The sequence below is a fragment of the Equus quagga genome, unplaced genomic scaffold (assembly GCF_021613505.1).
Source record: "Equus quagga isolate Etosha38 unplaced genomic scaffold, UCLA_HA_Equagga_1.0 205245_RagTag, whole genome shotgun sequence".
In the NCBI taxonomy this organism is placed as follows: Eukaryota; Metazoa; Chordata; class Mammalia; order Perissodactyla; family Equidae; genus Equus; species Equus quagga.
The window spans coordinates 1,801-27,259 of NW_025798772.1; the positions used below are offsets into that span (position 1 = coordinate 1,801).

The 25,459-nt window shown below is 38.9% G+C and overlaps 1 protein-coding gene across 1 annotated transcript; it reads right to left on the reverse strand.

The window, feature by feature from the left end:
- Positions 1-761: 761 nt before the first annotated feature.
- LOC124233572 (TATA box-binding protein-associated factor RNA polymerase I subunit A-like) lies at positions 762-10,009 on the reverse strand. The gene is made up of 4 exons (XM_046650714.1): positions 9,930-10,009; positions 8,677-8,809; positions 4,866-5,035; positions 762-1,158 (listed from the first exon to the last, which is right to left on the reverse strand). Exons 2-4 carry the CDS (start codon positions 8,795-8,797, stop codon positions 1,024-1,026), a joined length of 426 nt encoding a protein of 141 aa, XP_046506670.1. The 5' UTR covers positions 8,798-8,809; positions 9,930-10,009; the 3' UTR covers positions 762-1,023.
- Between the last annotated feature and the right edge of the window lie 15,450 nt (positions 10,010-25,459).

Consider the following 25,459-nt stretch of genomic DNA (forward strand, 5'->3'; position numbering starts at 1 on the left):
CAAAGATAAAATCACTGTCTCAAATAGATTTCTGCACTCCCACGTTTATTGCAGCACTACTGACAAAAGCCAAGACATGGAAACAACCTAAGTGCCCATCAACAGATGAATGCATAAGGAAAATGTGACACACATACACACAATCGAATATTATTCAGTCATAAAAAAGAAGGAAATCCTCCCATTTTCGACAACACGGATGGACCCTGAGAGCATTATGCTAAGTGAAACAAGTCAGATGAAAACAAATACCATATAATTTCACTTATATGTGGAATCTAAAAACACTGAACTCATGCAAACGGAGAGCAGAATGGTGGATGGCAGGCACTGAGGGGTGGAGGAAATGCAGAGATGTTGGTTAAAGGATACAAATTTTCAGTCAGAAGATAATTAAGTTCCAGGGATCTAATGCACAGCATGGTGACCACAGTTACTGACACTGGATTGCACGCTTGAAAGACGCTATGAGAGCAGAGCTCTACTGTTTTCATGACAATAACAGAATAGTAATTACGTGAGGTGAAGCACGTGTTAACCAACCTCACTGTGATAAATATTTCACAATACATGTGTGCATCAAATCATCACATTGTACATCTTAAACTTGCACAATGTTATATGTCAATTATATCTCAATAAAGCTGGGGAAAAAATACTTTTTCATGTATTCAAATTCCCAACGTGTTTAGCTCTTTTCTTTTTCCAAAAGCACCAATTCCTAGAGAGCTCAAATGACTTAAGCAAAGATATTAGGATCTGGCCCATCATCCTAATGAGGAACAGCTGCCATCTCTGGAAGCCTGGTTTCGGCAGCCAGAGCTATACAAAGAGAAGGTATCTGCTCTCAGAGAACAGGGTAGGCGACAGGACACGGAGAAGTAAACAGTTCTCATAACGCTGCTTTCTTTCGGCTTCTCTTATGCATCCAGGTGTCTCACCCTTTTTCCATGCTTTTTACATCATTACCTACCTTATCACAGAGACGAACAACTTATAAAAATGACCCCTGCAAATGTAAATTCACAAAGCCCACAAGCTCACCTTTAAGTAATTCATGACGCCAATATTTTTCATCCGGTCAGCAAAGGTATTGAACGCCTCCACGTTGCTTTTAGGGTGATAATACAGAATTTCACTCCCAAGCTTCCAAATAATCTGTCAAAACAGAGATGACTAACAAAAATGTAAAATCCTTGCCTTAACCAATCTCTGCCTCAGAAAGCTATTTTTTTCTGATTACATTAAAAAACAACCTATAATTCCTTTTCCTAGATACTGCTGTCAACATATTACTGTATTTCACCTAGTGAAACTAATATTACATCTTATGTGATAAAATCTTTTCCATCAATTAAATTAAAATACCAGATAACTATAACACAGTCAATTTTAAGTCAGCAGTCCAAAGAACGTAGGCAGTTAAGACACATATTGAAGATAAAAATTTTAATTAGTATGAGAGGAAGAATATTAAAGTCAGAAAACCTGAGTTCTAGCAACACTGACTTCTTCACTGCTCTCAGCCTCCTAATTATCCACAAAATGAGAGCAATGGACTAGACGTTTCCTGAGCTCCCATTGAGCTCTACCACTCGATTTACAGAACTCCAATATAAGAATTTCATCAGCTACGGACAAATTTTAATAAAAATATTTTCTCCCCAGAACACCAAAGCTTTGCTGACAGAACTCGGAGCTCTTCTTTTTCATGGGAACGAATCTCTATTTCTATTACTCTAATTTAAGGTACTTCAATAAAACTGACCTTAAAGTAAATGGAAGTGAATTTTAAATCAATTCTTCCTGTAAACATATATATATATTGGTTGTTCAGCATAATAACGATACTCATCTTTCCAACTCAGAAAGAGAGATCGAGATTTCATTTGTAGAACACCAAATTGTAGTATTTTGGAGCTTAAAGGAAACTTGGGAATTATCTATCACAGTTCTTCTTAAATCTAGTTGTATGTAAGAATTATCTGGGGCACTTGTTAAAAATAAATATTACAGAGACTCAGACTCTGATTCAGCAGGAGGGGAGGGGAGACAGGAATCTATATTTTCAACAAACGCCCTAAGTAATTCATATAGAGCCAAACAAGTATCCGGAAACCACTGATTCCATCCTTTATTTTACAAAACAAATTCTGGACAAAAAGGGCCTGTAACTTGCCCAATGTTTTATAGATGTACATAACTTTATTCCTTAAACTAAATTTTCGATCAATAAATTTTTTTTTCAGATTTTTTTGGCTCCATTAGATATCAAACTGATGCAATGGTTACTGTATTAATAAAAGCTATCTGAGATAGTCATGTGAAGTTATTTGTGGATAAACCGTCTTTTACTGAACAAATGTAACAGAAGAGGCCAGGCACTGATCTAGATCCCGGCCCTGGTGGAATTTACTTCTATCTTAGAGAGACAATAACCAAGAAACTTAGTAATTAAATTAGCAAGTATCCTGGGATGGAGCAGGATAAGGGGATCAGGAGTGCCAGCTGGAAAGTGGGGGGGTGGCATGCAGCTGCAATGGTAAACAGCCATGGCAGGCCTCTCAGAAATGTGACCTGCAGGAGGGTAGCCATAGTGAGACCTGAAGAAAGACCTTTCCAAGTAAAGGAAATCGCTAAGGCAAAGGCAATGAGGCAGGAGCATATCTGGCCTGTTCAAGTAACAGCAAGGAGGCAGTGAGTTTGGAGAAGAAAACACAAGAGGGAGAGCGACAGCAGATGAGGTCAGAGAGGTCGAAGAAGAAAAGGGAGTGAGCGGACCACGCAGAACTCGCAGGCGATCAGAAGGACTTTGGCTTCTACTCCGAGTGAAACAGGAGGCTATCACAGTGTCTTCAGCAGAGGAGTGACACGATCTGACTTATGCTTTACAAGGATCATGCTGCGTCATTGGTCATTAAGGAAACGCAAATCAAAACCATGATGAGCTACCATTTCACAACCACTAGGACGGCTATAATGAAAAAGACAGACAGTAACACAGGTTGGCAAGGATGTGGAGAAACTAGAATCCTCATATATTGCTGGTAGGAATATAAAATGGTGCAGCCACTTTGGAAAACGGTCTATGAAGTTTAAGAATTACCATATGACCCAGCCATCCTTCTCCTAAGTATATACCTAAGAGAAATTACAACAAACATCCCTATAGAAACTTGTACCCAAATGTTCACAGCAGCATTATTCACAATAACCAAAAAGTGGAAACAACCCAGATGTCTAACAACTAATGAACAGATACATATAATGTGATATATCCATACAATGGAATGCTATTTTGCAATATGAAGGAATAAAGTACTAATACATGCTGTAACATGGATAAACCTTGAAAACATTATGTTCAGTGAAAAACATCATTCACAAACGTCATATATTATACAACTCCACTTATATGAAATGTCCAGAATGGAAAGTAGATTAATGGATGCCAGGGGCTGGAGATTATGGGGACGAACAGGGAGTGACTGCGAGTGAACAGGGTCTCCTTTTGAGGGGACAAAAATGTTCTAAATTTAGACTGTGGTAATGGTTGCACATCTCTGTGAATATACAAAAAAACACTGAATTATACAACTTAAATGGGTGAATTGTATGGTGCGTTAATAATATCTTAATAAAGGTAGGATCACTCTGGCTGCTATGCTGGAAACAGACTGGGGGTGGAGAAGGGGGAGCAGTCCTCAGGGAGGCGACAGTGGCTGGGACCAAGGGGCAGCAAGGGAGGTGGTGAGAAGTACTCAGACTGTAGGTATATTTTGAAACTAGAGTCAACAGGATTTTCTGATCGTTTGGATATGGTTATGAAAGAAAGATTAACTCCAGGGTTTGGCCCTAGCAATTAGATACATAAAGTAACCATCCTGTGAGATGAGGAAAATTAGTTTAGACAGGGAAGCTCAGAAAATCCCTTTTAGCTCTGTTGGTATGATATGACCATTAGATATCCAAGTGGTGATGTGGAGGAGACAGCTGGGTTAGGAATCTGGACTTGGAGATGTCAGGGCCATAGACAGACAACTGGGAATTGCCAGCATATAGACCAAATTTAAGGCTATGAAACTGACTGAGATCTTTAAGAGCGAGTTCAGACAATGAAGAGGACTAAGGACTGAGTTCTGGGGCCCAGGTCCAAAGGCCAGAAAGAGAAGCAGTCAGAAAAGGAGACTGAGGAATGTCCAGTGAGGCAGGAGAGAAAACTGACAGAGGGCGGTGTCTTGGAACCAGATGAAGAAAGGTTATCACACAGGAAGGAATGATCTCCTGTGTTAAATACTGCTGACAGATCAAGTTAGAGGAGCACTGAGAATCCGCCACTGGATTTAGCAACATGGAAATCACTGTTGACCTCGACAAAGCAATTTGGGAGAATCAGTGATGCTGGCGGTGGGGGGAGCCTAAATGGAGAGGGTTGGCGGAGAAGAAGGATGCACTCTCTTTCCAGGAGCTCTGCTGAAAGGGAGAGTGGAAAAACGGGGCACGGCCTGCAGAGAAAATGGGGGTCAAGAGATGATTTTAAGATGGAAAAAATAACATTTGTATGATGATAGGAAACATCCTATAGCGAAGGGACATTAATGACAGAGGCAAAGAAGGAAGAATTACTGGAATGAATGAAAATACTAAGGAATCTGAGAATTCAAACTATTTTCAGTCTCCTTTAAAATCATAGGAAGTAAAAAAAAGTACACACAAAAATGCCCCGATACAAACTCTCCACCCAAAACTACTTTCGGTAGCTTTTAGAAAAATCAACATGAGATGCTGCAGAAGCTATTCCGGTGGAGCTCAGGAGGCAGGAACTCGCAGACCTCCACAGTCTCTTGGAGCAGATGCGCACTCACCTCCGGGGCGGCCTGCCTCTTGCAGCTGTCCGAATCTTCCAAGACCTGCAAATAGCTGTGCATGTATTCCGCAGCCTGCTGCCACCGGTGCTTCAGCAGAGCTTCCTGGATAAAACTTAAACAAGCACTTGTCGTCTGCGCAAAATCCTTCTCCTTTTTCCCTCCAGTCGCTACAAAGATTAAAGAGACGAGTTTCACCACAGTGACCCCAATGCAACAACTCAAAAACCTTACTTCTATAAGCAGAAGTTTTAACAAGTAGAACAGAGGGTATTACTTAACCCAGGCCACCCCAATATCAAAGCTAGCTTCACTTGTTTTTGTTTTGTTTATCAAAAATTGTAGAAGGATCTGACGATTTTTTATAACAGATCACTATGTACTTTTTTCACAAATAATTCAAGAGTTCAAAGACCAGATCCACTGCTATAACTAAAATCCATCCATTGCTATCTACTTACTTATGTGACTAAGGTGTGTCAGAATTTTCATCATTTAAAACAAAATAGAATTGAAGCTAAATCTTTCCTTCTTCTAGAAATACATACTATTCATCCACAGATATATGAAGTAATTGGACAAAAATGATAACTATATTTTACTGAGATAAAAAGCAACCAAAACTTACTTTTAATACTTAAATTTTGATAAAACTTTTAATACTTGTTATTTTGATCAGCTGTGTACAACTATTAATTTAATGCTATCTCAATCCAGAAGAAATTTTAATACTTAAAACCTTGTAGGATATTAACAAAAATAATTAAAACTAGGTAGATACTTTTACTGAAAGAATAAAAGTATAAAACAAAAAGGCACAACACAAAATTTCCATCTATTAAAAGCATTTCATAAATATTTTTAAATGGTTGATGAAAAGTATCACATCCCTAGGCTGTTTAGATTCCACCAGATAGGTAGCTTTATATATATATATATATATATATATATTTTTTTTTTTCTTTTTTTTTTTTTGGTGAGGAAGATTGGCTGTGAGCTAACATCTGTGCCAATCTTCCTCTATTTTATATGTGGGATGCCACCACAGCATGGCTTGATGAGTGGTGCGTAGGTCCACACCTGGGATCCGAACTTGGAAAACCCAGGCCACCAAAGCGGAGCACGCAAACTTAACCACTATGCCACTGGGCCAGCCCCTCCACCAGATCTATTTTTTAAAGTAATATAATAATTTTATTTAAAGATACCAACATACACTGGAAATTATATCTTTTGCAACTATCGAGTGTAGGATACAATTTTTAGATGGCATTTTAGAACAGTACAAGGTAGTACCTAATTTTCCAAAAAAATAAAAGTAGAGGCCTACTGCTCTAGACTAGCGCTTCTCACACGTTTTCAGTGTGCAAACAAACCCCCTGGGGATCCTGATGCTTGCTACTCAGGGTGATCCTGGAACCAGCAGCTTAGGATCACAGGGAGCTCATGAGAAATAAGCTCTCTGAATCAGAAGCTGCATTTAACAAGATCTACACCCAACCTCCCAGGATCAGCAGCAACACCACGCAAAATACCTCTTCCCTAAAACCTCGTTTATTCCCCTAAAGGAAAATTAATCTCAGGCCAAACTCCCCTCCATCCCTCCAGTGTTCACACCCCAGACTGGAAATCGACTTTAGACACTATTCCTAAATCCTTGGAAAAGTCCCCTCCCATCTTCCAACTCAGCCTCGTGACCTCAGGAATCTCTCTCACGTCATCCTTTTGTGAGCAAAAGATAACAATTGTCAAGGAAAATGCATTTTGATGGAATGAGATACAATAAAGAACCAGCGTCATCAACCTAACTTCTAATGCCCTTGAAAGAATCTGGACACTTGTCAGTCTGTCAACAAATACTTTTTGAGCACCACTATGCACCAAGAACTATTCTAGGTACTCGACACACAGCTCTATTCCAGCTGGGCCCCTGCCTTCAAAGTTTTTATTCTAGGGGGCACACGCTTCCAAGTGCCAAAAGACATCAGAATAAAAAAAATAAATAATTGTTAGGAAACTGTGTTTTCCTACCATCAGCTAATTATCACTACAGTGTCAATATTACCTGCAACTATTTTCTCATTACAAAGTATTTTGCATTTAAGGGGCTGGCCCCGTGGCTGAGTGGTTAAGTTCACGTGCTCCGCTTCAGCGGCCTGGGGTTTTGCCAGTTCGATCCTGGGTGCGGACATGGCACTGCTCATCCAGCCATGATGAGACGGCATCCCACATAGCACAACCAGAGGGACCTACAACTAGAATATACAACTATATACTGGGGGGCTTTGGGGAGAAGAGGGAAAAAAAAAAGGAAAAGATTGGCAACAGATGTTACCTCAGTAGCTCAGGTACTAATCTTTAAAAAAAAAACAAAAAAATTGGGAGAGGAAATGCACATCTATGTATTAAAATAAAAAAGTAGGGCCAGCCCAGTGGCAGAGCGGTTACGTTCACATGCTCCACTTTGGCAGCCCAGGATTCGCCAGTTCGGATCCTACATGTGGACCTACGTGGCGCTTGTGAAGCCATGCTGTGGCAGGCATACCACATATAAAGTAGAGGAAGATGAGCACAGATGTTAGCTCTGGGCCAATCTTCCTCAGCAAAAAAAAAGAAAGAAAGACAGAAAGAAAAGAAAAGAGAAGTATTTTGTATTTAACAAGCCATCCATAACCTATAAAACATTTCTAAGCATGTAAATTCTGGACTTCAACCTACTTGTTTCTGGACTGACTCGAGCTCTCTAGAGAACAGTGGGGGCAGAAACGTGCCCAGGGAGGCCTTAACTAGCAGGAACTTTAGATGACTAGATCTCTGTAAGAACTGAAGTAGCACTCCTTCTGAAGTACCATCCATTCAAACCTGGTTTAAACCATGTGTCTTAATCCAGCAAAAATAAAAGGAGAAGAGAAGAAAGAAACTATTGATTTTTTTCAACACTCACTATGCACAAGGCTCTACGCTAGGCACTCTACATACATTATCCTATTTTTCATATCTCAGACACTAAAAGAATAGGCTTTGAGATCAGACAGGCCTACGTTTGACTCCTGGTACCAGCACTTAGAGGGTAAGTTCTTTGAAATTCAATTTCCTCATCTCTAAAATGGCTGAGCACATAGATTTACTGAGGATTACTTTGCTGAGATAATAAAATGAGATGATACTTGGAGTAACATAAAAAGAAATAGGAGCCAAATTCTAGAAGCCAAGAAATCTCAGGCAAGGGGAAAGAGGGCTAGACTAAGAAGATGTGTTTGGGTGGATCCAGAGGGTAAGGAGAAAAGTGCTGGTTCCAATGGATGCCCAGGAATACACCAGCCAACATGCAGGTAACTGCTTCTTTTATATATTCTGATAGGGGTTTATCTCATAGAAAAACTTCCTTCTATTTACATTAGAAGAAAATGGGGGGAAATATTCTTTATTTGAAACCTATTATAGATCAATTCTGTTAGGAATTATTTCATTGCAGTTCCATAGAAACTTCTTGAAAACAGAGACCCTGTCTTCTCCATCCATGTATCCCCAATATCTAGCCAATGCCAGAGATATAATAAATGCTCAGTATCGATAGAAAAAAAGTCTATCTACCATAATACAGACTATTGTTTATTAACTCAAAGGAAAATAACTGTAAAAGAAAAAAGAATCTATTTTTATGACTTCTTTTTTGCTTACAGTCTAAAATAACCTCCATATATTCCTATCTTGAAAACCGAACCAGCTCGGTTATTCATTTTTGTATCCATACTGAATCTTATCACCTCCATGCATTAAAGTTAAAATGGTTCTATCTTATTTTACTTACCCACAGTTTCTATATGCTTTTGGAGCCAAGGAAAATGCATTCCTGTTCCAGAGAGCTCACACCTTTCCCCCTGGTCATCCTCTGTTGTGGACTTTATCAATTCTTCACTGAAATCACTCATACCTATCCCAAACTGAGAACATCAGTTACTTTCTGTACATCTTAATCCACAGGCTTCCGAGTTATACAGAAAAAAAACAGCCATCTTTTTATCTAATAAACATCATTTGATCACCAAAATTAATTGCACCTAATAGTTCCTTTGAAGAAAGAAATGAATTTAATTATGTCGGCAAATGAGCTAAATGAATGATCCATTCAAAAAAAAGGACAACTACTACTATATTCAAGAATACACAAAGATAGATACTAACGTTTTAATTTAAAAAAAGTCTAGAGAAGAAAAAGCAAAACGATGCATAATAAAACAATACGACAAGTACAATAATAGTAGGAATTAACATTTATTGGGCCCATTCTATACACCAGGGATATAAATTACCTAATTTAATCCTTAGAGAAATCCTAAGGAAAGTACTATTATTTTCTTCCATTTTCATGAAAAAACTGAGGGGCTTAGCGAAATTATGTAACCTGGCCCAACCCCACAAGAAAGGAGAGGACAATATTCTAGAAACTAGAACACCCAACTACCTAGGATGAACAGAGCTTGGGGTCTGTGTGGAGGAGGAGGCAGAAGACAGAACTGACGGCGGGAAAGAAATCTAGAAAGAGTCATTTTCCAAGCTGAGTCTGGACTTCATGCACAAGATGTTCAGAGCCCCATATCCAATCGATTATTAGGTCCTGCTGATACTTGCTGGTATTTCTCCAATCTTCCCTCTTCTCCGCAATCCTCTACTACTACCCTAGCTCAGGACGCCTTCAAACTCGGTCTAGATTACTGCTTTAGCTTCCTAACTAGTTCCCCTGCCTCGAATTCTGCTTCTCCACACTACAGCCACGTAAACCTTTTAAAATCTAATTCTAGGGTTAGGAGCATGGGTTCGAAATAACACCGGAGTCTGAACCCGACCCACGTGTATTTTAAGGAGTCGTTCCAGAAGCAGCTCTCCCTTCCCAAATTCCCAAAGACTAAATTGGTGTCACGCGGTTGCCACGGTAACCAAAGCTTCTGCACCCCCTTCGGCCTCGTTCTCGGAACTGGAGGTTTCAGATCATGCGGAGAAAATAGCAAGAGAACACGAGTGAATCTAGCACGGCCCTCCCCGTTGCACTTTAAATGCACTCACCTGTCGAAAGCTGGAGCCCTTCTGCGACGCTAAACTCAAGCTCCGGACTCCCGAGCAAGCTGAGCACCCCTTCACCGGAAGCGGAGTTAGAGAGTGCTTTGAGTGAGCATGCGCAAAATCTGCCTGGGGGCGTTCCGGCGGCGCGCAGAGGCAGCCCCGCCCCTAGCTCCTCCCTCGGCGGTGGAGGCTTCGCTGTCCTCGCCACGACCCCAGACGTGACCCGGAAGTGACCGGGTACTGCCGCCCTTCCGTTGGCATGGCTCCAAATTTGTCACTTAGTCCGTTGGAGCCGTTAAATGGCAGACTTTAATTGCAAATGAACATTAGAGTGAGGGCGCCTAGATGAGAGGAGCAGTCAAAAAGCAGGGTGTCACCCGAGTAATTCACTGTACGATGACCTTTCGGTTTCTGCTTGGCTGGCGCACTGGGCTGGTCACGCAGGTGTGGCTGGCGGCCCAGACCGGATAAATTTTTACATAGCCTTTTAATTGCTTCCTTGAAATCTTTTTTCTCTTTTATTAAAGTTTTAGCTTTGAATTTAAGTGACTCTGACTGCGTCCCCAAAATTTGGCCAAGGATATCTTTTTCCTTCTCAGCAGGGAAGTTCTGTGGACCTGTCTGGGGTCACTTTTCATGAGGAACGTTGACAAACTTACATGAAATAGGGGTCGAAAGTAAGATGGTTAAATGTGAAAAGAGGGCAAGTTGAGGAGCTCTGGGGAAGATGGTCCTGGAAAAGCAGAGACCCATGGGAACAATATATATCTCCAAAATTTGGAGAGTCAGTCTGAGCAAGAAGGGTCATAGCATCAGAAAACAGAACTAGGACTAACTAGTGAAAGTTAAGGGAGGGAGCTTAAAGTCCTTACAAGAATTTTGTTCATAAATAAGGCTGCACAAATAATGGCATAGGCTCCCACAGGAAGCTTTGAGTTCTCCGTACCCTAAAAGTGAACCATTTGAGCAGAATCAGAGTATTGTAGAGGAGATTAAAGGGTCAAATAAGAGTTTGTACAGTGATTCCTTAAAATGCTGAAAATACTTGTCTTCATGAACACTATGCAGTAGGTATGGGCTTGCAAGAAAAATTGCTTCTGCCACAACTAGGACCCAGAACTAAAAATATACAACTATGTACTGGGGGACTTTGGGAGAAAAAGGAAAAATTTGAAAAAAAAGAAAAATTCCTTCTGCTACTCCTTGTGTCATAGGTTCTTGGCTTCACTCAAGCCTGTACTCTAATTCCACAGGCAAGGCTGAGCTAAATGATAATGTCCAGGAGGACACACACATGAAATAACATAGCTGTAAGCATCTAGTCTAGAGGTTTGATCTGGCGACATTTCTTCCCTTGCTGTGGGAAGGTATGAGGTATAATTTCACCAAAACCAACCCAGAGCTGATTTTATATGGCTAGAAATTCGTGGTCTCTCAAAAATAGGGAAAAAAATTCTGATTTAATTTAATGTTCTCAGACAACTCTAGGCAACAGTAGATAAATGAGAAAAAGTCAAGAACTAGTATCTTTATATGCTCTACCCACTCTTCCCTTTTCCATGGTACAATTCTGGTAGAAAATGTGTTAGGGAGAAGAAAGTAAGAAGAAAATGACTATACTATACCACACCCAATAGCATAAATAAGATTTAAAAAATAGGATTTAAAAAAGGAAATGGTCTGACAAAAATGCAAACATAAAACAAAGCATGCAGAAGACTTTCTAGACTCTAATCTAGAAGAAAACGTATCCTAAGCAACAGATGTTCGTGCTAAAAAAGCAACTTAATATGATGATGAATTACACTTTTTAAAAAAAACTATTAACTGTTATTTAGAGAATATTATCGCCATGAGCCCTTCAATTATTCCCATAAACCCTTTATTAGACTCCCTGCAAATTAATAAAGAACAAGCTTCAGAAAACCAAACAGTTGGAAAGACATCATCATAAATAAACGATATCACAGTTAATAATACAAACAATATGAAAAAGGAATGTGGCAAAAATGAAAGCATAAGAACAAAACAGCTCACATAATAATATAGAGAAAAATATTATCCAACTGTGAACTCCCTAAAACACACGGACTACGATCTCACCCCTGACTTAAGGAAAATCTATATCCTCAAAGGCTCAGCTTCATTTTTTTTGCCCATTTGGTGCCCTGAGCCACTCTATAAAGAAGTCTGGCTATCCTACTGGGGAGAGAGAGGCCACAAGACAACAGAGTCCCTGGAGAATGAAACACCACACAGAGAGAGGCCACATGGAGCCAACAGTCAGCATCGTAATTCCATATGCATGAGGAAGGCCTTCCCAGACCTTGCGGCCCAAATCGGTCACTTGCTCATTTCAACCAGACAGTTGAGTCCAGTCGATAACACATGGAGCAGAGGTGAGCTATTCTCGAGAAGCCCTGTGCAAATTCCTGACTCACAAAATTGTGAGCAGCAAAATGGTGGTGGTTTTAAGCATCTGAACTTATTGATCATTAGCATCTTCCAACTTTTTTCTTCGTCAGTCAGTGTTGTTAGAGATTACCAGTTTATTTATGCTGTGGTCAGAAAACAAACTCTGTGAGATGTCAATATTTTAAAATTTTTAGACATTTATTTTGTTGCCAAAAATATGGACTGTCTTGGTCAATGTTCCATGGACACTAGAAAAGAATGTGTGTTCTACAGTTGTTGAGTGTTGTATATTATCAATGTCGATGAGGTTAAGGTAGTTGATAGTTTTGTTCAGATCTATATTGTAACTGATTTTTCATATCACTATATGAACACTTACTATTAATTACTGAGATCGGCATGTTAAAATGGCAAACCATGTTTGTAGATTTGTCTCTTTTTTCTTTAGTTTTGTCAGCTTTCCTTCACATATTTTGAAGGTTTGTTATTGAACACATAAATGTTTGTGGTTCTTATATCTTCCTGATTAAATAACCATTTTATCATTCTAAAATATACTTTTTATCTCTGATAAAACTCCTTATCTTGAACGAGTTTGTCTGATATTAACATAGTCACGGCAACATTCTCAGCTTACTGTTTGAGTGGCATATCTTTTTCCATCTTTCTACTTTCAACCTACCTGTGTTTTTTATTCAGTGCTACTTCCCTTGTAGACAATAGTTAGTTGGATCTTCACATTTTTAATCCAATCTGATAATCACTATCTTTTAATTGGTGTGTTTTATTCATTTATATTAATTGTAATAATTGATGTCGTTGAATTTAAGTCTATCATTTTTCTGTTTCCAGTTTGTCCCCTTAGTTTTTTGTTGCCCTGTTCTCCACTTCCTGCCATTTTTTGGATTAATCAAAGTTTCAGTATTCCATTTTAATTTCTCTGTTGGCTTTTAGCTATATCTCTTTGCATTATTGTTTTAGCAGTATTTCTAGGATTTATCATCTGCTTTCCTAAATTATCACAGTCTACTTAGAATTAAAATTGTGATGCTTCACATAAAATAAAGGAGCCTTGCCACAGTGTAGTTCCATTTACCATCACCCCCAAGTCCTTTGTGGTTTATTGTCTTATATATTCTATCTACAGACATTGTTATTTTTGCTTTAAACAGTTATATGTATTTTAAAGAAATTAAGAGAAGAAATATATATATTGCCTTTCATATTTACCCATATTTTACCATTTCCAGTACCTTTCATTCCTTCCAGTAAATTATCTTCAAAAGTAGTTGCCAGAGGGACCAGCCCAGTGGCACAGCAGTTAATTTCACGCATTCCACTTTGGCGGCCTGGGGTTCACCAGTCCAGATCCTGGGTGCGGACCTACGCATCGGCTATCAAGCCAAGCTCTGGCAGGTGTCTCACACATAAAATAGAGGAAGATGGGCACAGATGTTAGCTCAGGGCCAATCTTCCTCAGCAAAAAGAGGAGGATTGGCTGCAGATGTTAGCTCAGGGCTAATCTTCCTCAAAAAAAAAAAAATAGTTGCCAGAAATTCTTCCCATTCCTGTACAATCATGTTGCTTCTTCCATTAAGAAGTAGAGTCTATTGCTCCACCCCTCGAATCTGGGCTGGTCTTTTGATTTGCTTTGCTGAACAAAATATGGGAAAAGTGATGCCAAGCCAGTTCTAGGACTAGGACTTAAGAAGCCTTGCACTTTCCATTTTTATCCTCTAGGAATCCAGCCAACAAGTAAATAAGTTTAGGCTAGATTACTGAATACAGGCCTACCTCTTTTATTGTACTGTGCTTTATTGTGCTTCACAGATACTGTGTTTTTTACAAGATTTTGAGCACCAGCACAAAGGCTCACTGAAGGCTCAGATGATGGTTAGCAATTTTAGCAATAAAGTACTTTTTAATTAAGATAGACCAAGTGGGTTTTTTTGGTGCTATTTCACACTTTTATGTGCACTGAGAAACAAAAAATTCATGTGACTCACTTTATTGTGATATTCACTTTACTGTGGTGGTCTGGAACCGAGCCCACAATATCTCTGAGGTATGCCTGTAACGAAAACCATTTGGATAGAGGGGGACCCATCCTAGCCATTTCAGTCACCACACCTGAGCCAGCAGACATGTTGAGTGAAGCTATTTTGGAAGTTTCAGCCCTGGCCAAGCTCCCAGCTGAATGCGGCCACATGAGTGACCAGCAACACCCAGAAATGAAGAACCACCCAATTAAGTCCAGCCAAGGCACAGTATCAGGAGAAAGAACAAATTATTATCATTTTAAACTACTAACTTTACATAGTAAAGGATAACTAAAACATTCCATTTCTATTGAATGTGCCATCATCTCCTTTCATCTTAAAGAATTTCTTTTAGCATTGCTTTTAGTACAGGTCTGTTGGTGATGAATTTTCTCAGTCTTTATTTATCTGAAAATGTCTATTTTGCCTTCAGATTGAAGGATATTTTTTCTGGATATAAAATTCTGGATCGACAGTTTTTGTCTTCTGGCACTTTAAGCCCTTCCATTGGCTATTCTTTTTTAACATGACCAACTTGTGTTGGGTTTGGCTTTTTTTAAGGTATGCTTTATTTGGTGAGGAAGATTGGCCCTGAGCTAACATCTGTTGCCAATCTTCCTCTTTTTTTTCTATTCCTCTTTTCTCCCCAAGGCCCCAGTACTAGTTGTATATCCTAATTGTAAGTCCTTTTAGTTCTTCTGTGTGAGATGCTGCCATAGCATGGCTGGATGAGCAGTGTGTAGGTCTGCACCCAGGATCCGAACTGGCGAACCCTGGGCCACTGAAGCAGAGCACATGAACTTAACCACTCAGCCATGAGGCCAGCCCCTTCCATTGGCTTTTGACCTCTTGTTTCTGATGAGGAGTCAGCTACCCTTTTTATCACTTTCCCCATGTGTAATGTATCACTTTTCCCTGGCTGCCTTCAAGACATTTTCCTCCCTATTTGGTTATTTGCAGTTAGACTCTTCACTGAATTTCCTAGATCTATTTCTTTTTCACTAAATTTGAGATATTTCAGCCATTATTGCTGCAAATATTTTTTCCATACAATTATCCCTCTGCCTTCCTTCTGGAACTCCAATTTTATATATATTAAGACCACCTGATGTTGATATGTTACTGACTCTCTGTTTATTTTTTTCTTTCTGATCTTTAGAACGGATAATTTAAAAACAAAAAAAAAAAGATTGGCACCTGAGCTAACAGCTGTTGCCAGTGTTCTTTTATTTCTTCTTCTTCTTCTCCTCCCCAAAGCCCCCCAGTACATTGTTGTCTATTCTAGTTGTAGGTCCTTCTGGCTCTGCTATGTGAGACACCACCTCAGCATGGCTTGGTGAGTGAGACTAGGTCTGTACCCAGGATCCAAACCAGCAAAACCCTAGGCTGCTGAAGCAGAGCACACGAACTTAACCACTTGGCCACAGGGCCCTAGCATGGATAATTTCTATTGATCTATCCTCAAGTTAACTTTTTGTTGTTTTTGTAGTGTCCAATCTGCTAAGCCCATTTAGTGAATTTTTCATTTCAATTACTGTACTTCTCAGTTCTTGGAATTTCTGTTTTTTAAACAAAGTTTTCATTTATACACTGATAGCCCTTATCTGTTCACTCCTTACTATGTTTTCCTTTAAGTCCTTTAAATTATTTACAAAAGCTACTTTAAATTTTTTTTCTGCTAATCCCCAAATCTGGGTCATCTCACAGATATCTTTATAGCCTATTTTTTGTTTTATGGTTCACATTTTCCTATCTCTTTGTGTGTTTGATAATAAGTTATATGTTGGCCATTTATAGATAATACATTGTAGGGAGTCTGGATTATATTGTCTTCCTTTAAAGAATATTACTTTTTGTGTGTCATGCAGATTAAATATTGGTAGGTCCTTTTGGTCATGTCCACCTTGGTACTACTCATTTTCAACGTGTGTCTATTTTGGTTTTAAACTCAGTCATAGCATGTGCCACTTACTCTTTTGCATGGTTCTTTCTCTTATGGCTTGATTCTGGATTCTCAGTCAAGTGCCCAACGTGTCAGTGAAGTTGCTGCTCTCTGGCTGGGCTGGAAGCCCAGTGTCTCCCGACACTGCATGATCTTTAGCATCACTCTTCAGCCTTCCCTCTGCAGCAGACAAACTTGGCTAAGCCTGTGGAGTCCCACCTGACACATTTGTATCCTCAGTGAATTCCCACATAGGCTTCTAGTATTACCGTTCCCCCAGTACACACACACACACACACACACACACCATCAGCTCAGTTATTCTAACCTACAAAATCCCAGCCACTTCAATAACCTTGACCTCTGATAATTTTCTCTTCATGTCAGCAAGACTATCACTTTACTTGAGTTTCAGCCCCTGATTAGGGAGTTTACCTTGTGTGTTTTGTTCTTAAGGATCACAGTCATGTGCTGCCTGGTTATCAGTGCCTGGAAATAGTCACACTAAGTAGTTTGTCTAGTTTTATACTCTTTTGTGGCAGGAAGACAAATCCAGTACCAGCTACTCTATCATGGTTCAAAGCAGAAGTACTAAATTTCCTATATCTTTGTCCATCAACAGTAAATAGGGACACTCAGTTAACAGGCCAAACTACATAGAAACTTTGCAATGTCTCACAGATTCAACAACAATTTCATTGTCCATGGGACTTAAAATCAACTGAAGGAGTAAACCTCAAAATAGATCTCTGAAAAATAAACTGGCCAAGATTTGTAATTTAATCAGACCTAAATGATCCTATTTCTACCCATAGCTTTATGAGCATGAGATCTACAATTACTAGAAAAATAAAAACTAATAGATAGACTCATAAAATGTTCCACTACAACCCAATAGACAGCCTCATATGATACTTTCATATATTAGATGATAGTTGTGAAATTATTACAAAATACTAATGAACACATTCCACTCATGGATTAAAACATCCTTCCCAACAATTTTGAAGAACTGTGTCATTATCTACAACCCAAAGATTAGATACACCTCAAAATTCTCTAGAAAAGACGTTTCTTAAATCTCATCCAAATGAACTTCCCCAGGTGTTTTTTACCGTTGACGTGACAAAAGCCTTCTAGTCCTAAATGCACATCGTCTACAAGGAGGAGACATTGGTCCTCGACAATTAACAGCTCCTTGATCACATTTCATACAACCCACTCTAGACATAAAAAAAGAAAAAAAACCTTGTACATGTTTTCTGCCGACCTTATCCTACAATCTACAGTGGAGGTCAGCAAACTTTTTCTGTGAAGAGACAGTAAATATTTTAGACTTTGCAGACCATACAGTCTCTGCTGCCACTATTCAACCCTGCCGTTGCAGCACAAAAGCAGCCATAGATAAATGTAAATGGTCGAGCCTGTCTAATAAAACTTATATTTACAAAAACAGGTGGCAGGCTGGATTTGGCTGTAGGCTGTAGTTTGCCAACAGTTGCTCTAGGGTACCAATTAATGTTTATGCTCACAATAGAGGTTCGGTTGGGATACATACATACATACAGACAATTTTAAAGATACGTAATTATATGAATGAGGATTTTTTGTCCAAAAAAGAGATCTACTAAAAAATAATTATCATAGATCTCAGTCATTATGATAGTCATTGGCTCCACATTGTTTCTCCTGGGTGCTCTAAACAATTAGTAGATGTCAACGCTAAGGAGTAATTTTGCTGTTCTATTTTGGAGAAACATGATCATAATGGGGCAAAATGGGACCAGCCATCATGAAGATGGTATATATTTATTTCATTACAGTTGTTCTCATAGTAACTCTGCATTCTGAGTCTCAACTTAGACCCCTAAGTTTTAATTGAGAAGCATGTGCTTTTGTTAAGAATAAAGAAAAAACCCTCTACCTCCATTCCAAGTAACTCAGCATGTGTCCGTGATTTGACTATTAACACAAAGAAAAAACAATACAATTCATTCAGATTTAAGTTTAAGATAAGGTAATACAGAAGAGGGAGCAAACGTGGGAATGTTGAAGTAGAAGGATTAGACCCCTCTTGGAGGAAGTGTGAGATGTCCCTTAAGGTGGTATCAGCTTTAGTGACAAAAACACTGTAAAGCAAAGTCGTTTGGATCTACAAAAGACTTTTTAAAAATAATCCTTTCATTTTAGCTGATAAGAGAAACTACCAAATACAGAATATTTACAACCACAGGTGCTTGTTAACTGATCAGATTTTAAAAGTCTCAAACAGTGCATCTCAGCTGGGAGAGTGGTACTCTTCCTACCAAGGGGAGTTTTGAAATGCATGGAGGCAATTTTTATTTTGACAATATTTATTTTATTTTATTTTTATTTATTTTTCAGGACTAAGGATGCTACTAGAATTTCATGGCCAGAGCCAGGGTGGTTGTATATCCTGCAACTGGGTGGAATGTCCCACCTAAAATGCCAATAGAGCTCTAGCAAGAAACATTTGCCTAAACAAGTAACGTGCTCTGGTCCCTTACTTAACTGCGACTGTGTTTTCCTACAAGTCAATTCAATTCAACCTAAAGGGATAAAGGCTTTCATACCTTCAAATTGTTTTATTACCCATTTAAATGTCATTCTTGGTTTCTTTAGTTTGTCAATAATAGTAAGTGCATTTAAGATAATTATGAGAACTAAATAAAAGCATGACTAGTGTAGAAGCTTAATGATGACTACAGCTTATACTTTTTACTAAAGACTTCAGATTTTTCTGAAATGGCCATGAGAGTCTCAGATATCCCAACAAAATTCTCAGCCTCTGATCACAGACAAACGAAAAATTGGTGGTTTTGTGATAACCACCATCATTCTTGCTTCTTCCAAGAGAGCTGGGCCAAAAATATTTTAAACCCTAAAACACAATTTTAAGTTTTGCTTTTCTTTACAATAAGTTTACGCAAAATAGTGGACAAGTATATGGTACAGATCTGGTGTTAATTTTTAATCCCTGCTTTCTAGAGCCATGCTATCTTTAAATGTGCCTCGTCTGAGTTGAGATGTGCTGTAAAGTGTAAAATACACCCCAGATTTCAAATGAAATAAAGAAGGTAAAATGTCTCACTAATAATTTTTATATTGATTACAAGTTGAAATAATAATATCTTGTATATATTTGGTTAAATAAATGTATTGTTAAAATTAATTTCATTTGTTTTGTTTTACCTTTCTAAAGTGACTTGTACACATTTTAAACTACATTTGTACCTGGCATTATATTGCTATCGAACAGCATTGTTCTAGAGAATCAGTGAGAAATCTGAGGTTATGGTTAGATTCTCTACGCAAGCATTGTGATTTGAAGTCATTCATCCCTCCTCTTAGGCATTCCATGCTATTACGTATACAATGTAGATTTAAACAGGAAGGAGCTTTCATGCTTGGAGAAACTCTTTACGTTTCCAGTTTGCAATTGCTCAGTACCCGCACTTGAGGACAGTCTTCATAATGGTATTTATGTTGCTGTTCCTAATTTTCTGCTGCATGTACCGATTAAAATGCTGAGGATTCAGGAGATTGGCTTTGTCTCGCTGTGTGATCTGTAACAGGCCTGCTGTGCTTGTATGTTACCCTAAAGAACGTATTTTCTCCCTCTCAGCTCTCAGCGTCTCTTCCCGGAGGTGCTTTTGACTTGCCAGGCACAGCTTGGGAGGCTGTGAGTGGCCATGCTGTCTTCTAGCAAGAAGGGAACAGTTTCCAGGGGAGGTACTGTCGAAAAATGTCTCCTTTGTCACAAAGGCATTGATTTGCTGGGACTCTTCTTGCACCGTCAACCATCCTGGTTGGCTGTAAAAGCCTGAGATTTTGCTGTTTGATTATTTAAACAACATAAATGGGCAACTTTTTAATATATGATCTCACTTGCTTCTTACAGAAACACTATGGAAGTTTGAACATTAATCCCAATTTTGTAGATGAGGAATCTGAGACTCAGAAAAGTTAATTACCTGCCGAGGATCACACAGTTAGACTTGTGATACCTAGTTTAATGCTTTTGACTTCCTTCCCTGCTTCTGCTATAGTCCTAGTAAGGAAGGAATTCATATCTGGAAAGCGTAAATGGACAAACAGTCTGCACTGTGGAAACTGAGTTGTACAGGCCCCACCCTGGAATTTGGTCTGGTTTTGTTTCAAAGCACCAAATATTTGACTTCTGTGAAAATAGTGCCAAGGTAAATTAGGCAGAACCGGAAACAGGAACTTATCTATAAGCCCATAAGTTAGTGGCAACTTCAGAGGTTTGAGTTTCTTTCTTTGTACGATAGAAACTGGGATAATATTTGTCAGGACTAGACAAATAGTACATGCTGATAGAAGACTTTGCCTTGTATATGACTCACTCCCAGTAGAACATAATCCTTTGACATGACTTCCACATGGCTTTTTAATTATGGGGATGATTTAACCCTACTGGCCACGCCCAACACAAAACTCCATTCTCCTTGGCTTTCAGAACACAATACTTGCTTACATTCTAGTTCAGTTATAAAATCCCTTAAAGTCTGATAGCTTTGTTTTTTACTCTCTTAAGTCTAAATTCTTGTGCTTGATTTTCAAGGGCTTTTGTAATCTGACCTACCCTAGCCCCCTAAATTTATCTCCCACTATTCTTTAATTGGATCATTTCACACTGGTAAGATTAGGTCTCCCTACTGTCCTTTAAACATTACTTTTTGCTCTCTTTTCTCCTGTGTTACTTTCCTCACTTGCTGTACTCTCTTTTTAGAATCTAAATCCTACCTGTTCACCAAGACCTAGCTTAAACCGCACCACCATCATTTACTTTCCTCCTTCTTTTAACTCTTTCGTGCTTAGAATTTGTGCCCACACACATTTTAGCACTTACCGTGTGGCAGGGTTCCTTGTCTTCCCCATACCCCCATTGTTACTGTGGATGGTGGTTGGCATCAGCAAGAGAGATTTACTTATCTTTTAGGAGTTTCCACTCTAAAGAATATAATGAGGGGCTGGCCCCGTGGCCGAGTGGTTAAGTTCACGCGCTCCGCTGCAGGCGGCCCAGGGTTTCGTTGGTTCGAATCCTGGGCGCGGACATGGCACTGCTCATCAGACCATGCTGAGGCAGCGTCCCACATGCCACAACTAGAAGGACCCACAACAAAGAATATACAACTATGTACCGGGGGGCTTTGGGGAGAAAAAGGGGAAAAAAATAAAAATCTAAAAAAAAAAAAAAAAGAATATAATGAGGATCCAAGTCATCCTTCACCCTTGGAGGTGGAGCCAAGATGGGGCCTCCTTGGGCACGGGTGTAAAAGGTGGACCCATCTCCTAAACACTGGACACAAAGGATGACACTGGACACAAAAGAAGCCAGAAATCTGGGAAAAGAAAAGAAGGGAAGAATATCTCAGGATTCTCAACAGGAAATGATACTGTGCAGGCCGACTTGACAGAGTAAAGAAATGTATGTTTGTTGTTTTTCTAATTTACACTGTATCATAACCAATCACAGTGTTTTATTTTTATTTATTTTTCTTCTTCTTCTTCCCCCCAAAGCCCTGCAGTACATAGTTGTATATTTCAGTTGTAGGTCCTTCTGGCTGTGCTATGTGGGATGCCACCTAAGCACGGCTTGATGAGCGGTGCCATGTCCACGCCTGGGATACGAACCGAGAAAACCCTGGGCCACCCAATCAGAGCGTGCAAACTTAACCACTTGACCATGGGACGTCCTCCATGGTGTTTTTGTTTTTAACTAAGACGTTTACTAGGATTTACCTGGTTTATGACTCTTCAGTTACTTTTAAGGATAACTGTGTCTTATCTCTTTCTGTCTAATATTACAAACTACTTTTCCCCATATAGTTTTTGACAAATCTATTGAGGTATAAATGATATTTAAGTATTTAAAATTGTGCAGTTTTCTGAGTTCTGACACATGCATACACACCTGCAACCATCACCATGATCAAAAGAAGGAACATACGCATCACCCCCAAATTTCTTTGTGTCCATCCCTCTCCTCCCTGCCTGTCATCAAGCAGAACTGTCATTATAGATTGGTTTGAATTTCCTAGAATGATGAGTTCTTTTAGTTTTTGTTTGTCTGAAAATATATTTCACCACCTTTTTCCTTTGTTTTGTTTTGCATATCTAGAAATTTGCTTTTTGGCATGGAAGTCTTTTCTTGTTTTATTTTATTTTTTTCGAGGAAGATTATCTGAGGTAACATCTTCTACCAATCCTCCTCCTTTTGCTGAGGAAGGCTGGCCCTGAGCTAACATCCGTGCCCATCTTCCTCTACTTTATATGTGGGATGCTGCCACAGCATGGGCTGATAAGTGGTGTGTAGGTCTGCACCCAGGATCTAAACTGGCGAACCCTGGGCTGCTGAAGTGGAGTGTGTGAACCTAACCACTATGCCACTGGGCTGGACCCTCTTCTCATTATTTTGTAGTAGCATTATTGGCATATAATTCATGTAACTAAACAATTTACCTATTGAAGTGTACACTTCAATGGCTTTTAATATATTCACAGAGCTGTGTATCATCATAATCAATTTTAGAACATTTTCATCACCCCCAAAGAGACACCTTATACCCTTTATCTGTCACCTTTCAACACCCCTGTCTCTGCCAGCCCTAGACAACCAATAATATACTTTCTGTCTCTGTAGATTTGTGTATTCTGCACATTTCATATAAATGGAACCATACAATATAGGCTCTTTTGTGGCTGGTTTTTTCCCTTAGCATGATCTTTTCAGGGGTCATTCCTGTTGTAGCGTATATCAGTACTTTGTTCCTTTTTTACTGCCATTGTATTGACATGCCACATTTTACTCATTAGTTTGTCATGTGGATGAACATTTGGGTTGTCTTCATTTTGGGCTATTATGAATAATGATGCTGTGAATATTTGTGTCCAAGGTTTTGAGTGGATTTCATAGCTTTTTGGTTATCTACCTAGGAGTGGAATTGCTTGGTTATATGGTAACTCTGTTTAATCTCTTGAGGAACTGCCAGATGGTTTTTCAAAGTGGCTGCACCTTTTACACTCCTACCAGTAATGTATGAGAGTTCTGATTTCTCCACATCCTTGTCAACATCACTATTATCTGTCTTTTTTATTATAGCCATCCTAGTGGGTGTGAAGTAATATCTTATTCTGATTTTGATTTTATTTCCCTAATGGCTAGTGATGTTAAGCATATTTTCATCTACTTATTGGTCATTGTATATTTTCTTTGGAGAAATGTGTATTCAAATTTTTTTCCCTGGGCTTTTAAAAATTGAGTTATTTAAAATTGGGTTATCTGTCTTTTTATTATTGAATTTTAAGAGTTATTTATATATTCTAGATGCAAATCTCTTATCAGATATATGAATGGCAAATATTTTCCTCCTTTCTGTGTGGTTATCTTTTCACTTTCTTGATGATGTCCTTCAAAGCACAGAAGTTTTAAATTTGATAAAGTCCAGTTTACCTTTTTTTCTTTAGTTGCTTATGCTTTTGGTGTTATGTCTAATAAATCATTGCCTACTCCAAGATTTCTCCCTATGTTTTCTTCTAAGATTTTTATAGTTTTAGCTGTTACATTTAGGTCTATGATCCATTTTGAGTTAATATTTGTACGTGGGGTAAGGTAGGGTTCACTTTCATTCTTTTGCATGTGGATATCCAGTTGTCCCAGCACCATGTGTTGAAAAGACTTCACTTCATGTCTGGAAAATATTTCACTTGGTATACAACTCCAGAGTGTCATATTTTTTTCTTCCAGCACTTTAAATATGTTGATTGACTGTCTTCTGGCTTCCATTTTTTGAATGAAAAGTCTCCTGTCACTGTTTCTCTGAACATAATGTGTCTGATGTCTGTAGATGATTTTCTATTTTTTTCATTACCACTGGTTTTAACCAATTTGATATGCATTGGTGTTGTTTTCTTCATGTTTCTTGTGCTTAGAGTTTGTTGAGCTTCTTGGATCTGTGAGTTTTTATCAAATTTGGAATGCTTTCATTCATTGTTTCTTCAAACCTATTTTCTGTCTCACGCATCCTTCAGGGGCCCCAATTACATGTATATTGGACTGACTTGAAGTTGTGCACATTGATGCTCTGTACATTTCTTTCAATCTCTTTTCTCTCTGTGTTTCATTTTGGAGAGTTTATATAGTTATGTCTTCAAGTTCACTAATATTTTCTTCTGAAATGTCTAATTTGCTATTAGTCTTATCCAGTGTATTTTTCACCTCAGCCATTGTTTTCTTCACCTATGTTCGATTCAGATTGTTGCTATATCCTCCATGTTTCTCCTTTACATGTTTATGCTTTCCTATGGCATCTTTAACATATGGACTAAAACTGTGTTAATGTCCTCGTGTAAAAATTCTCTCATCTGTGTCATTTATGAAAGTTTCTATTGATTGATTTTTCTTTTCATTATGGGTTGTATTTTCCTACTTCTTTTCATGCCTCATAATTTTTTATTGGATTCCAGACATTGTGAATTAACCTCGTTGGGTGCTGAATATTTTGTATTCTTTTAAATATTCTTGAGCTTTGTTCTGGAATGCAGTTAATTTACTTGGAAACATTTTGATCTTTTCAAAGCTTGTTTTTTTTTTAAAGATTCACTCCTGAGCTAACAACTGCTGCCAAACTTCTTTTTTTTTTTTTTTTGCTTTTTCTCCCCAAATCCCCCCAGTACATAGTTGTATACTTTGGTTGTGGGTTCTTCTCATTGTGGGATGTGGGATGCCGCCTCAACGTGGCCTGATGAGCGGTGCCATGTCTGTGCCCAGGATCTGAACCGGTGAAGCTCTGGGCCACTGAAGTCGAACGCATGAACTTAACCACTTGGCCATGGGGCTGCCCCCTCAAGGCTTGTTTTTAAGCTTTGTTATAGTAGCTTTCAATCTTAGGCTGATATTTTCCCCTTTACTGAGCACTGTACGTGATGCCCTATTTATTACAGGTTGTCTACTCTGGCTGGTGGGAGCACAAGCTATTCTCTTCTTCAACAGTTGTTCCCCCTGTCCTCTGGTAGTTCTTTCCCTGGCTTCAGGTAATTCTTCACACACATGTGCTTATCATTACTCACTTGAAGACTTGAGAGAAACCCTC

What these genes read in the sequence shown, in the direction of transcription:
- LOC124233572 (XM_046650714.1), bottom strand. Translation starts at nt 8,797, where the DNA reads ATGAGTGATTTCAGTGAAGAATTGATAAAGTCCACAACAGAGGATGAC. An exon ending in AAAGCATATAGAAACTGTGG is followed by an intron (nt 5,036 to 8,676) that starts GTAAGTAAAATA and finishes TAATCTTTGTAG; the next exon opens with CGACTGGAGGGAAAAAGGAG. An exon ending in AGAGGCAGGCCGCCCCGGAG is followed by an intron (nt 1,159 to 4,865) that starts GTGAGTGCGCAT and finishes CTGTTTTGACAG; the next exon opens with ATTATTTGGAAGCTTGGGAG.